The sequence below is a fragment of the Petaurus breviceps genome, unplaced genomic scaffold, assembly GCF_028583685.1.
Source record: "Petaurus breviceps papuanus isolate PSGF00001 unplaced genomic scaffold, PetGlider_PUasm1.0 208, whole genome shotgun sequence".
NCBI classification, from domain to species: Eukaryota; Metazoa; Chordata; class Mammalia; order Diprotodontia; family Petauridae; genus Petaurus; species Petaurus breviceps.
Window position 1 is genome coordinate 23,937,726 of NW_027185852.1, and position 14,091 is coordinate 23,951,816.

Here is a 14,091-nt window from a genome sequence, read left to right on the forward strand (position 1 = left end):
TATTAGACACACACACACACACACACACACACACACACACACACACACACACACACACACACTGATCATTCCACTAAGTCACTTGTGTGGCCTTATCTCCCCTTCTAGAAGGACGATCTCCCCAAGGTTTGAAATGTGACATTCATTTGTGCCCTGAACACAGGACCCTGCACAGAGTAGGTGGTTGTACACTTTATAAAATAGAATAGAAATGATTAGCCTTGACATCAGTTTCCTGTATGTTGTTCCTTTGCTACTGTCCATGAAACCCTGAAGTCTGTGGGGACTGTGTCATCTCTATGCCCAAAGCATTTGACCTGCTGCTAGACAAGTAAGGTTGGACCACTCTAAGACTCATAGGAGGCTGAATGAGAAGGGAAATTATCAAGGCCAACCCCCTAAATCTTATGGAGATGAGAAAATGGAGGCAAATTTCTCCTCCAAGAATTTGTCCCAGGTCGCGTGGCCAGAATTCAAACTCAGGCCCATGGAATCGCCACCCATGATTCTTCCCACCACCCAACAACAAACAGGTTGTCCTGTCTGCCAGTTGTCTCCAAGCTAAGGCTGCTAACCAGAGCTCTGTAATGCTGACTAACAAGGTCAGGACTGCACCCTAGCCAATCACAGTTTAATCTGTCTGTAGATAAACCTTGTGTAATCAGAAAAAAGGAAATGGGGGACAAAAAGAGTCATGGCAGCCCTTAGGGCGAAACATCCCATTCTTCCCCCAGACAAATGGGGAAGGGTCCAAAATAAGTCTTCACGTCACAAAAAACTCAGCACGGCTTGGCTTGGGCCAGGATGGGGGCAGGGAAAAGCTGCAGAAGGGGCCGGCGGTGGCCACGGCAGCAAGGCCAGTCCAGGCTGGCCACGTGGGCAAGCGTCCATCACTCGTTCCCTCGCCGACTCTTCTTGTGGCTTTTCTTTGACCTGAAAGAAGGGCACAATGACTTCCCTCAGCACCTGCCCAGAGTTCACTCCCTTCATCAATGAGCATGTATGAAGCACCTACTGTGTGTGAGGCCTAAACACACAGACTAGCCCCCCCCTTGATGAGGAACATGGAGGACCCCAGTTGGGAGATGAGCAGAAAGAGCGAAGTCCCTGCTTTAGTGGGGCAAGAGGTGTTTATTAAGCACCTACTGTGTGTGAGACACTCTAAGCACTGAGGAGAAGACAAGCTCCTGTTCCACTGGGGGAGATGCTGTGTAAATGCCCGGAGAGGGGACACAAGCCAGAGGGAGGTCCAGGCAGACTCTGCCCCGTGACTCAGCCTGCTTAAAGGCCTACAGAGGGCTTCCTCACAGCCCCATGAGGCAGGCGGTGCCAGCATGAACACCCCTGTTTTACAGAAGAGGAAGGTGCCCTGCTGCAGTCAGGCCACTTAGAAGCAGACACAGAGGGATGTGACCCAGTCTGTGCCCCACATCCAGGGTACAAGCCTGTGTGTCTGACGTGTCTGTGACTCCCCTTCATTCCAGAACCCGGAGGGACACGTAACATAAGTGGGTACCTTTCTGGGGACTTTGAGTGGCTTCGGTGTCTGTGACTCCGGTGGTGGCCTGTGGGAGGGAAGGACAGCGAGTGAGCCCGTGCTTTCCTGGGAAAGTGCTCTAGCACAGCCTGGACCCCCAGGGAGGGGAAGCCTTATCACCAGCCCCACAACCCTGGGAATAGCGGTAGGGAGCCCCAGCCCCTGCCCCAGCCCCAGCGGGAAGAACTTCCTGAGGGACTTGCGGTCTGGACCCGACAGCTCAGCGGATGCACTCGACTGCACCTGAAAAGTCAGTCGCGATACCTGGAGACTTGGAGCGGGAACGGTGCCGCCGTTCTCGGGATCGGCTGCGGTGGCGCCGAGGGCTCTTGCTGCGGTGTCTTTCTCGACGGGGGGATGGGCTGGGGGGACACAGCATTAGAATGAGTCTAGTAACAATTCCAGACGCCCAAATGTGGAGCTGAATCTCCCAGTCCCAGCAGCCAAGGCCTCACACAGGCAGAGGCAGGACTCTAACCCAGGGCCCTGCACACAGCAACACTCACTAAATGTCTGCTAAAACAGAGCTGAGCTGATGCCCAGACGAGTAAAAGTCTCACCTCCTCCTTTTGGGAGATCGGCTGCGTCTGCAAGGGGAGAAAAGACAACTCTTGAGCGTGTGGTGCCCAGCCAGATCCCCCCAAAAGAAGGGCCGCCTCCCGACACGTTTGTTACCTCCTCGGAGAGCGGCTCCGACTCCGCCTGTAGCGCAGTGTGGGGGAGCGGCGGGGCTTGTCCAGGTCCCTGTAGCTTCGCCGGCGGTGATCTGGGGATGGGGCCCTCTCCAGCTAAAAAGGGCAGAGCACAGGTAGGGCAGTGTGCTAACGGGCTCCACAGAGATCCGTCACCCCTAAGAGCCAACAAGGGACAGCTGCCTGCTAGCAGGGCCAATGGAGCCCCCCCAAGAAAGGCTGACACTCTGTTCAATTTGCTTTTCTCTAGTTTCCATTGGGTTCTAGATGATTAGAACCTCACTCTGTCTGAGGGGGCCCCGCAGCCCGGCCCGCACACACTGTCTGAAGGGGCCCACAGCGCAGGCCACACGCGCTCTGAGGGGGCCCATGGCGCGGGCCACACACGCTCTGTCTGAGGGGGCCCCGCAGCCCGGCCCGCACACACTGTCTGAAGGGGCCCACGGCGCAGGCCACACACACTCTGAGGGGGCCCACGGTGCGGGCCACACGCGCTCTGTCTAAGGGGGCCCCGCAGCCCGGCCCGCACACACTGTCTGAAGGGGCCCACGGCGCAGGCCACACGCGCTCTGAGGGGGCCCACGGTGCGGGCCACACGCGCTCTGTCTGAGGGGGCCCCGCAGCCCGGCCCGCACACACTGTCTGAAGGGGCCCACAGCGCAGGCCACACGCGCTCTGAGGGGGCCCACGGTGCGGGCCACACGCGCTCTGTCTGAGGGGGCCCCGCAGCCCGGCCCGCACACACTCTGTCTGAAGGGGCCCACAGCGCAGGCCACACGCGCTCTGAGGGGGCCCACGGTGCGGGCCACACGCGCTCTGTCTGAGGGGGCCTCTGCAGTGCGGCCTGCATGCGCTCTTATTCACTTTAATCACAGACCCCCTCCAGCAGTCTCAGGAAGCCTATGGACCCCTTTCCAGAATCATATTTTAAGTCCACAAAAGAAAATGCATAGGATTCCAAAGAAAATCAATTATGTTAAAATGTAGCTAACAAAATGCTGGAAACAAATGGCTAGATACACAGACAGACAGACAGACGGACAGGTAAAGCTAAGTTCACAGAGCCAGCCCCAGACACTTTAAAGTGAAACCCTAACCCTCAGTCTCACCTCCTCTAAGCAAGGCCGTGCCACGCCCTGCAGCCTCATGACCTACAACAGAAAGGACCCTGCCCCAAGAACCCTCTGCTCCTCTGCCAGGGCAGATGCCCAGGCCACGTGGCAGTAACAGGAGGGGCCTGACCTTGTCATCGTCGTCCTCCTCTTCCTCCTCGCTGGACTCCACGTCATCCATGTCCTCCTCCAGGGCGCTGACACGAGGCTCCAGCTGCTCGGCCTCCTCCAGCACATACCGCTTCTACAAAAACAGAGAGGTGAGGGGTGTCAGCGCGGGCCTACCCCAGCCACACCACTTCAGAAGCGCTAGGAGAGCCCTGTGGGAAGGGAGAAGCACCAGCCCCACTTAGACCTCAAACCCAGGGCTTCAGAGCTTGAGGAACACGGGGTAGCATGTAAGAGAGCCAGCCACAGACAGAGGTCAGCGGCCTGGGCGATGCCAAGCAAACCCCTTTCCTCAGTCCCCCCAGCAACCTCTCTAAGACCAGGAGGTACAAGAAGCAGCACCCATCTGCGCTGGGAGAAGGGGCGCCTTCCTGAGGGTTAATTATCTGGCAATTAAAAGATCACTAATAACTTTGGAGAGAGCTATTTCAATTCATGATGAAGTTGGAAGCCAGAACACATGCTGAGAAGTGCGAGGCTTTGGAGGCACTGAGCAGCCTTGGTGTGTTTATCTGCGAAGGGACAAGAAACGTGGGTAAAGGTAACATGTGGCACTGCTCAGACCCGCCAGCCTCCATGGGAGTCCAACTGGACCTTGTGAGGTCATGGAAGGGGAGAGCTGGAAAGAGCCTGGCAGGCCTCAGCCTCGAGTAGGAGTGACCGAGGACACCTAGATGCAGTAACTGCCAGCAGGCCAGCCTGGCTTTGGGTCAACCTTCAACTGAAGAGCCCCCAAGGAGCTCCGCTGATTTCCAAATGGGCCAAAGGGGATTTCAGATCATTTCTGGGGCTGCAAGGGTTTGACAAGAGAGATTTCCACAACACTTCGGAGGCTTGAAGGCTTCCAGCATCAGGAAATCCACCTCCTCCCAAGGCAGCCCATTCACCCAGGGACAGCTCTCTTTTTTAGCAAGTTTTTCCCCGATATCAAAGCAAAATTAGCTTCTCTGCACCTTCTATTCATTACTGCTAGGGCCCCCTTCTCAGGCTACACGGAGTATGCATCAAAGCAAGGAAAGCAAGAATCCAACTCTCAGCTCGGGTCAGAACCCTCCTGAGGCCAGGCCCTGTCTGTTTCGCTTAAAAACAAAACCAAACCCCACAAAAACCCGGGACTTGCCCCAAAGCAATACCTCTTAAGGTAGGGCTGTCACCTGGGGTTAATGACCTCCTCTGACATAGAAAAACAGGCAAAGATTTGTGGGTGACGAGGCTTCACTATAATCGACTCCCTTATTCATTCACATATTTTATTTTGTGTATTTAAAAGCACGACTCTGAGAAAGGGTCCCTAGGCTTCCCCAAAGCACCGGAAGGGCCCGGGCCACACAAAGGCTTATGCACCAGCCTGATGTCCCATGAGGATCCAGGCAGGGGATGAAGGCCCGGGCTGAGCCAGCCCAGCAGGGGGGTCTGCCTGCCCCACAGAGCAGCTGTCTTACACTGAGCAGGGAAAACTACAGAGAGGGGACATGATGCAAGTCTTCCAGTATTTGCAAGGCTGCCTTGGGAAGAAAGGCTGTGTCACAGGAGATAGAATGCAGGCCTCAAAGCTGGATCTGGGTTCAAGTTCTGTCTGTTGCTCATCTTGGCTGTGGAACACTGGGAAAGTCACTGAACTCAGCCCTTTGGGCAACTCGAAAGCCTTAAAGGTGCCAACCTGCCTTCTCCCCCCAGGAGGTCCCCCTACATGCAAAATCCCAACTCTGAGACAGGAATTAGATGTCCTCAGCTTGGCCCAATGGGTAAAACCAGGAGAAACAGAGGGAGTCTGACAGGTAGGGAGACTTCAGACTTTCTAACCATTGATGTGGCCCCAAGGCAGGATGAGGGGCCTCCACACACAGGAAGGCTCCTCCTCCTCCCTAAGGTTTCACAACTGCTCATCAGGGCTGTCCTGGAGGAAATCCTTGCTTAGAAGTGGATCAGACCAGCCATCTGAGAGCCCTCCTGATTCCAGGAGCGCAGGGTCTCCCAGGACAGAACTACAGGCAGCAGGGCCAGGCAAGTCTCTGGGTCTGGAGCCGTGGTCTCAGGAGCCATGTGGTGGCAGAGGGATGCTGAAGCACTTGGGTGTGTGTGTGGGGGGGGGTCTTCTGTTCCTGCTAATTCCTGTCCCATTCAGGGTCAAACTGGGGGAAATGAGATGGGCTGCCTTTTCAGTCTGGCCCCAACAAGCTAGCTGGTCCCTTTGTTTCCCCATCAGAACCCTGCTTCGTAATCCCTCTTTCCTCCATGGCACAGCTCTCATGGGAACCCCCAGCCCACCACATGCAGGACACAGCAGAGGGACCCACAGCTAGACCCTTTCTAGGCTGTTGCTCTGGCAGCAGAGAAACCTGAATGCTGTGGGCCTGGAGCTGGCTGCATCTGTGACCACCAAGTCACCTGTCTGCCCCACATTTTACAGAAGTGGGAGCAGAGACCCAAGGAGGAAGCAGCTTGGCCGAGGTCACTGCTGGCAGTTCACAGTCTTCCTCCTACACTTGTGTTTTCTTAAGTCACCAGCGCTGAGTTTTCCCTTTCGCCAAAGAGACCCATGTGCAGGGCCCAGGACCCAAGCTTTTCACTTGTAGCTCTTTCCAAAACAGTGCCCACCAGCCCCGAGGAGCAGAGCCGGAGGAAACCCCCAGGACAACCTTGCTGGGGACAGCCCTGTGTGAAGTGACTGCTTCCTCCTACCTGAAGCCGGGGCAGGATGATGTCACAAACCCGCTCACTGTGTAGAAGCTCATCAATAAACTCATCCACGTGCATCAATTCAAACTCTGGGGAAAAAAATCCAACAGCTCAGCACAGGGGAACTAGGACTTGATACTCGAGAGAAGCACAAAGGCAACAAGCCAGATACACAGGCTGGCAAGGGACAGGCCCCAGCCAATCTGCCCCTGCAGGTGGACTCCAGCTCAGTGGAAGGAGGAACGTCCTCAATCACCAAGGATCTTCCAACATTCACCAACAAGCTGGGACAGTGGACACTGGGCAGGGCTGGCTGCTGATGTCCAGGAACCCTGGCTGCATTTAGCTGAAATATGGAGACATGACAACCTCCCCCCCCCCCCGCCCCACACACCCAAGGGACACACGTTTCAGACATCACTCAGTCAGCCAGCAAGCACTTCCTAAGCCCCCATTACATGCCAGGCACTGCACTGAGTACTGGCGATATGGAGAAAGGGAAAAGACAGTCCCTGCTCTCCAGGGGCTCACGGTCTTATCGGGGAGACAGCTCGGACAAGCTGTGTGTGACAAGAGGATAGAGGGCTCGGGGCAGGGGGGAGATGCTGGCACTGAGGGGGGCCAGAAAAGGCTTCCTGGAGGGGTTAGATTTTAGCTGGGAGGGGAGCCAGGAGGCAGGGACAAGCAGGAAGAGCTTCCCAGGCAGGGGGCACAGCCGGGGAAAATGCCCAAGTTCTGAAGATGGAGTGTCTTGTGTGAGGACCAGTGAGGACGCAGGGGACACTGGGTAAGAAGTCAGGGAAGGCAGAGGGGGGCCAGGCTGTGAGGAACTTTAAAAGCCAAACAGGACTTTACATTTGCTCCAATGAGGTAAGACCTGTGCCTATGGAAGATCCATTTGACAACGAGGTGTAGGATGGGAGTAAGCAGACCTCTTCCTGAGGATGGGGTTGGGGGGAGAGGGGGGTCTATGAGGACAAATACGGTCCAGGGGTGTCAGGCCCTACAGCTGGGGCTCCCCTTCCTCAGGTTCTCCCAACAAGACGGCAGGTACATGAGGCTGTCCTTTCCCCTTCCTCACTCTGACTTGGGTTTGACCTGCTAACTCTATCCCCCAACTAAGCAGCCACTGGGAGGACTGGGGACCCTGTGGATGGGGTAGGTGTGGATGCAACAAAAATCCAACAAGGGGCAGCGACCCAGGCTCACAGAGCCCCGCAGCACCACACTCACACTCACCTCCATTTCGGTTCTGGCTCTTAATTTTCCTATAGTCATTGTAAAGAGGCTCCAGATACTTGTAGCAGTCAATGGCGGTGCCCGTCAGCCTCATATACAGGGCCCCCAGCATGCGGACGTACCTGGAAGAAGAGCCAATGACGTGACTGGCCGCCCTAAAATTCAGGGAAAGGCTACTTCCCTCCAGACACCTGAGACCCCCAGAAATCCCAGGAGAAGGCCTCGAACACACAGCGCTGTCTGTAACAGCTCCCTCTGTGATGACAAGAACTGGGCAGTCAGGGGATGCCCATTAATCAAGCAAAGGCTGAACAAGGGATGTTCCATGATTTTAAAGGAATACTGCTGGGCCATAAGAAAGGATGAAAGGCATCATTTCAGAGAGACCTGGGAGGACTTGTAAAGTGAGCAGCACAAGGAGAAGCCTTCAGACAATAACAATGACAACATGGTTGTCTGATCAGTGCAATGACCAGCCAGGACTCCAGAGGACCAAGGATGAAGCCTGTCACCCACCTAACAGAGCCAATGACATTCACCCTCTTCACAGCCCCAGCCTCCCAGGAATGCAGGCAGAGAGATAAGGGGCAGCTGCAGCCCAGAGCCTCAGGAAAGGCTCCTCCCTCACAGAAGGCCTGGCTGAAGACCTGCTTCTGCCGCTTGCTTGCTAGCACTATGACCCTGGGTTGCATCACTCCTCAGTTTCCTCAACTTCAGAATGAGCAGGGATGCCTACTGCCCAGGGTCATCACTGTGGGGAATCATAGGAGGCAGAGGAACAGCATCAGCTCATGGCTCTGGCACACAGTAGGGCTGACATGGAGCCTACGCACAGGCTCCCTCTCCACTTCCTCCAGGACAGGAGCACCAGGGTCAGCACACTCATTTTACAGTGAGGGTCGCTAAATGCAGCCTTGAGAAGTGGAAAGGGATTTGCCCAGAATCCCAGAGCCAGAGAACAGGACCTGGAAGGTCAGTTACTACAAGCCCGCTTACAGCACAGGTTCTTCATGAAATGGAATCTGGGCATTATCTGTACACACCTGCACAATGTCAACTTCACTAAACAGCGATTTCTGTAGCTGCTGGTGTCCTTGTCCCTCTAGGGCCCTGTGGCGCTGCACTAACCATTAGGGAGGTACCGATCTGAGCTCTGGGCTCCTATCGATCAGACCTATCCAAGGTGTCACAAGGTCACCATCACAGGAGGTATTCAAGTGGAGAGTGGATTAGCCCTTAACTAGGGAAAGGCCAGACAAAACGACTGTCTGCTCCCTTCTAAGCCTGTGTCAATCATGGGGCCACCCTTCCCCACACTGACTGAGTCCTCTCTGCACTATCCCTGCTGGATAGCCAGTGGCCTTTCAGGGCAGGCTGTTCTGTGAACAGCGTGATGGGCCTCTAAGTCTCCTTTCTGCAGCCCAGCTGCACCTCCTGAAACTCCACCTTCTTGCATAGAATGAGCACCACCCTCTTCCACATGACAGCCCAAGGCCCAGGCCTCTCCCCTCCAGGCCACAGTGTGGCCAGATTTTCAGCCTTGGCCTGCGGAGATCCTCCAGGAAGAAGCCTCTAGCTTGTCATCCTAAGTCTCTTACAAAGCAACAGGGTCTGGCCAGTGCAACAAACTCACATTCCTAGCTCACTTTTGATAAAAGTGATTGGGGATTCTTTGTTGTTGTTGTTTTTTTTTGGGGGGGGGAGTGCAGTGAATGGGTTCCGTACATTTTCCCTAGAAGATCTAGCCCTTTACAGCTAGAAAAGACCTTCCTCAATTTACTAATGAGGAAACTGAGGTCCGGGGAGGTTTTGAGGAGCCAAGGTCACAGAGAATTATCAAAGGATTTTTCACTAGAGTCTTAAGTCACTACTTAAGATCTACTGAAAAATTAAAAATCAATAAGGAAGAAGACCAATGGTATACCAGAAAGGACACAATTACCAAAGAAATGAAGAGGTTACAATCCCCAAGGACAAAATCCAGGGGGAGAGAGAGTCATGTGCTGGAGATCTGCTCCCTCTGTCAAAGCGCCCATGATCCAGTGAATGGGGCACAGGATGTTTAGGCAGAGAAAGGGTCTGCATGTCTCCCACTTACTTGAAATCTTCATTTTTAATGAATTCCACTATGATGTCCTTCTCTGGCTGTATCTGCAGCATCTTCAAGGTCAGGCACAGGAAAGGAGTCGGCTTGATGTTGCCACCGTAAACGCCCCCCACAAACCTCAGTTCCATGGCTTTATCAACGACGAGCTCCGCTGAAACCAAAAGACAAACACAATGACGAGGGGATTCCAAGGCTAAATCTTTAGGAATAAGACTCACGAAACTCAGAAGCAATGACTGGAAAAGTAGCTTTCCCTCCTCAATAGCCCTGTGCATTCCCACAACCTGAAAATGAGAAGAGTCTTTGACCCACGAAGGCTGGTTTTCTGAACTGATTCTAGATGTTCTGAACTGATACAGGCTGCTGTTCTAAGACAACGTAGAATCACAGAATGTTAAACGACCTAAAAAGGAATCACTTAGTACAGGTCTTTCACTTTATTTCAATTATTTAAAACTTAATATAAATATAACATATAGTCAACGTACCTTGCTTATTAGTAACTCCAATTTGTATTAACTTCTATGAACAAAGCAGCATCCCCTAGCTCCTGACCCTCCTTAGGACTCCTGGTCCTCTGATGGTCACTGAAGGTTTGCCACACTTTGGGGACTGAGTTTTAGGCACTCTACATACTTCATAAAGTTTTCCCAAGTGTGTCTGTATTCTTTGGACACTGAAGGCTAAGATCTGCATGGAAGTATTTTATGACATTAACACCTTATTGTTGGACATTTAGGGAAGGTCCGATTGTTTGTAATTATATACAACACATACTAGGGATATAATCCCAACAATGGAATTTGGGGGTCAAGCATATACCTTCTATCAGACTGCTCCACAGAAAGATTCTGTAAATTTACAATCCCACCAATAAATAAGGAAGTCCTGTTCTTCTAGTTAGTCAGTCAGTCAACAGACACATATTAAGTGCCAGGCACGGTGCTAAGTACTAAGGGTACAAAAAGAGGCGAAAGACTGTCCCTACTCTCCAGGAGCTCACAGGCAAATAGGAGGAGAGAATGAGCAAACAAAAGGATCACAAACAAGCCGTATACAGGATAAATAAGAAATAAATGTGAGAGAGAAGGCACCAGAATGAAGAGGGCCGGGAAAGGCTTCCTGTGTAAGATGGAATTTGAGCTAGGACTTGAAGGAAGCCAGAGAAGATGGGAGGTCGACTCGAGCAGGGAGAACGTGCTAGCCATCGCATCAGACAGAAAAGCTGCCCAGAGCCAGAGATGGAGACGCTTGTTTGTGTAACAGCCAGGAGGCCAGAGTCCCTAGCCTGAAGAGTACATGTCAGGGAGTAAGGTGTGAAAAGCCTGGGATGTAGGAGTAGGTGATAAAGGGCTGCAACAGCCTGGAACAGAGAATTCTGCATTTGATCTGGAGACAACAGGAGAGCAAAGGGCAGGGAACTGAGAGGCCTGAGCCCACAGGAGCACGGGCTCATCTCAGAGGCAGAATCCAAGGCCCAGACACATACCAATCAACACCTGAGCCCAGATCTGACCCTGCTGCCTGACTCTGAGGCCGAAATGGTTTCAGCCACCCTTTCCTCTTCCTCATAGCCCACATCCTCCCATCTGTCGCCCAGTTCTGTAACTGCTCTACCCCTCCAATCTCTTACTGTCTGTGTTCTTTTTACACACCCCAAGGCCAGGCTTTCATCCCCTTTCCTGCTACTATCCAAAGCCCTTCCGGGGGTACCTAGTGCCTACAGAAATGTTAATGGTAACTATGATAATTCTACATAATACATTTATGGAACACCTTCCCTGTGCAAGGCCCTGTACTAAGTGCTTTACAAATAAAATCTACTCTTGCAATAATCCTGGGAGGCAGGGGCTGCTATTAACCCCATTTTATAGAAGAGAAAACAGAGGCAGAAAGAAGTGAAGTGACTTTCCCAGGGTCACACAGCTAGTAACAGAATGGGGAAGGACTTCAACCCAGGTCCTCTCCTGACTCCAGGCTCGGGGTTCTGCCCACTGTGCCCCTGGAGCTGAAGGCCTTCTGTAGCTTGACTTCACTCTCTAATATCCCGCCCTACCACACTGCCACCTGCTCTCTCTGCAGCCTGGAGCCGCTGTGCTTTGAACCCTGACTCACTGTGGGACCTCTCTTGACCTCAGTTTCCCCCACTGTAAAACAAAAATGTCAAGCTAGATGATTTCTGAGTCCCCTTCCAACTCGGACATTCGGGGATAACATCTTGAAAAACTGTTCTTCCTGGTGGCAGTGCTGTGGGGGTCAGGAGAGCATCGCGAAAAACATGACACTCTGGATATATTCCAGGTATTGTAGGAGCTGCAGTGAGGCTGGTTTAGGGAGTGAGGCACAGTGGACAGAGGGCCTTGGAGTTAGAAAGACCAAGGTTCTTCATTTAGTACTGACAAGTGACAATCTCTCTCATCTCAATTTCCTCTTCTATAAAATGGGGATAATCCTACCTGAAGTACCTGCCTCCTAGGAGATGCTATATAATACATTTAGTAAACTTTAAAATACCAAAAAATGTCAGTTAAGATGACTATATTTTGAAGAGGCCCTTCTGGCCTTTCAGATCACATCAGTGGACAATGCCTCTGGGTATGGCCCTGTCCTAAAGGCCTGACCAGACCACAAGCACTTGTTTTCTCCCTACCACAAAAACGCTCCAAGCACATCATTCAAAATAAGATAATATTAGAGTTGGGGGAGAACCTTAGAACATACAATGTCAAACCTGGGAAAGATTCCAGTACCGGCAAGAAAGCTCATTCTCTCAACAGCAGACACATGCTTGCTCTGCTCCAAGGCTGAAGGAGCTGCCTTGGTATTCATTCAAGAAGCAGAGACTGATTGCCAGCCATAGTGGAGGTACCAGGAAAGCAGCCCCTCATCTGTCTTCAAACACAATGCAGCCAGCATCGTGCCAGGCCTATGAAACAAAACTGAAGCAGGTGCTGTGCTCAGAGAAGACGTTTTACCAAGGAAGGCAGCAGGTAGGTACAGAAGCAAAAACGAAATTTAAGGTAAATGTTGGAGAGAAGGTCCGGCAGCAGGGGGCTAGGGGATCCAGAAAGGCTTCACATATGTGGTGACGCCTGAGCCACACTCATCAAGATGAAGAGGGAGAGCATTCTAGGCACCGGGCTAAGGTACAGAGGAGCCACGGAATGTCACCGTGAAGAACAGCAGGAGCGCTGGGGCCAGGCTGGGCAGGCGCAGGGAGAAGTCGGGAAACTGTGAAGGGATTTAAATGCCAGGGTACGTTGACCCTGAAAATAGCAGAAGCGGCTTGATGCCGGTTGCAGGTTTGTGGTTACATCTGGCTACATTTTGCTACCTCTAGTTACATTGAGCACAGATGCAGCATCTGGCCCGTAGCTCGGGCTTGGTGAGGCTCCTCGTCCCAAATGCTAGGGTCAGGCACAGTGGTCAAAAGAGGCGCGAGTTTTTATAGGATCAAGAGGTAATTTTCTGGCCAGACGTGCTGGTAGGCATGTCCCTACCTCCAAGGACTCAGTGTCCACCAACATACCTGCTAAACACCACTTATTTACTGACCTACTTGCAGACACACCCACTGTAAGTCCCGGGAATGAAGTACTGCGGGTGGCAGGCTTTGGCTGAACTGAACCACCCCCTGGCAGGCAGCTCCAAGCCCGTCCCGACGTTCCGTGGGTCCCCCACCAACTCCTGGTGGCGAGGGACCCCAAAATACTCCAACACGGCCCCATCAGGCTTCTCTCGTCCAACTGAGCAGGGTCTTGGGCAAGAGGCGAGCTTAGAACCGTGCCAGCCCAACGTGCATGTGAACAGGAGCCGACCGGGTGCAGAGGGGAGTCTGGAGCCCGAGGCCCTGCCAAATCCTGCCTCCACTGCTCATTGACTAAGGGTGTTTTCAGGTCCGAAAGAGGACGGGGGATTATAGGAGCAGTTATTGAGCACCTACTACGTGCTGGAAGCTATGCTGGGGACAGAGACGAAAAGACCTCCGGGAGGCCCACTCCCGTTCTGCTAGAAAGAGGAAAGAGACGCAGAAACGCAAGGGACCGTTACGGTCCAAGGGTCAGGGAGAGCAACCAGCTCCAAGGGTTCTGCTCGAACACCTCCCCGGGTGGCTCGAGATGAGTTGGGGAGGTGTCTGGAGCCCCTGCGGGGGCCACCCTGCCCAGCCGCAGCCACTCACCTGTGAGCCCAAAGCACTCCTCCTTCCAGTACTTGGACTCGTAGATTCGAGTCCGGATGATCTTTTCCACAAGGTACTGCGGGTTGGTGCCGTGGATGCTATGAGCATCTTTCACCGTCCGGTTCGCCATCTTGGGAAGCCCCCGGCGCCGCCTCCGCAGCCCTTCCGGCGGCCGCTTTCTGCGTCACTTCCGCACGAGCCTAGCGCGAAGCGGGATCGACAGCTCCTCGGCGCGGCGATGACGTCACTGGGGCGGCCGCCTTGAAACCCGGCACGCTACGGCGACCACCTGCCCAAACGAGGCTTCTCAACAATGACGGAGGCAAGGGGGGGGGGGGGGAAGGTAGGGGCGGAACGCCGGGACGTCGAACGGCCTT

General features: G+C 53.4%; 1 protein-coding gene across 2 annotated transcripts; it reads right to left on the bottom strand.

Moving 5' to 3' along the window:
• Nucleotides 1-756: 756 nt before the first annotated feature.
• LOC138165344 (pre-mRNA-splicing factor 38A) lies at nt 757-13,926 on the bottom strand. 2 transcript variants are annotated; one of them, XM_069093571.1, is made up of 10 exons: nt 13,715-13,926; nt 9,526-9,685; nt 7,428-7,549; nt 6,192-6,277; nt 3,472-3,585; nt 2,213-2,325; nt 2,098-2,124; nt 1,802-1,899; nt 1,517-1,565; nt 757-933 (listed from the first exon to the last, which is right to left on the bottom strand). In XM_069093571.1, the coding sequence occupies exons 1-10, from the start codon at nt 13,842-13,844 to the stop codon at nt 891-893; spliced, it is 942 nt and encodes a 313-aa protein (XP_068949672.1). In that variant the 5' UTR covers nt 13,845-13,926; the 3' UTR covers nt 757-890. The 2 variants fall into 2 exon arrangements, with proteins under 2 accessions (XP_068949672.1, XP_068949673.1); XM_069093572.1 differs by lacking the exon at nt 2,098-2,124 and having other exon boundaries at nt 1,802-1,926.
• Nucleotides 13,927-14,091: the final 165 nt, after the last annotated feature.

Excerpts from the sequence above, each read along its gene's own strand:
- LOC138165344 (XM_069093572.1), bottom strand. The coding sequence starts at position 13,844 with ATGGCGAACCGGACGGTGAAAGATGCTCATAGCATCCACGGCACCAAC. Across the intron at positions 6,278-7,427 it reads GAGCCAGAACCGAAATGGAG|AGTTTGAATTGATGCACGTG; the intron begins GTGAGTGTGAGT and ends TTTTTTCCCCAG. Across the intron at positions 1,566-1,801 it reads TTCCCGCTCCAAGTCTCCAG|GCCACCACCGGAGTCACAGA; the intron begins GTATCGCGACTG and ends TCCCTCCCACAG.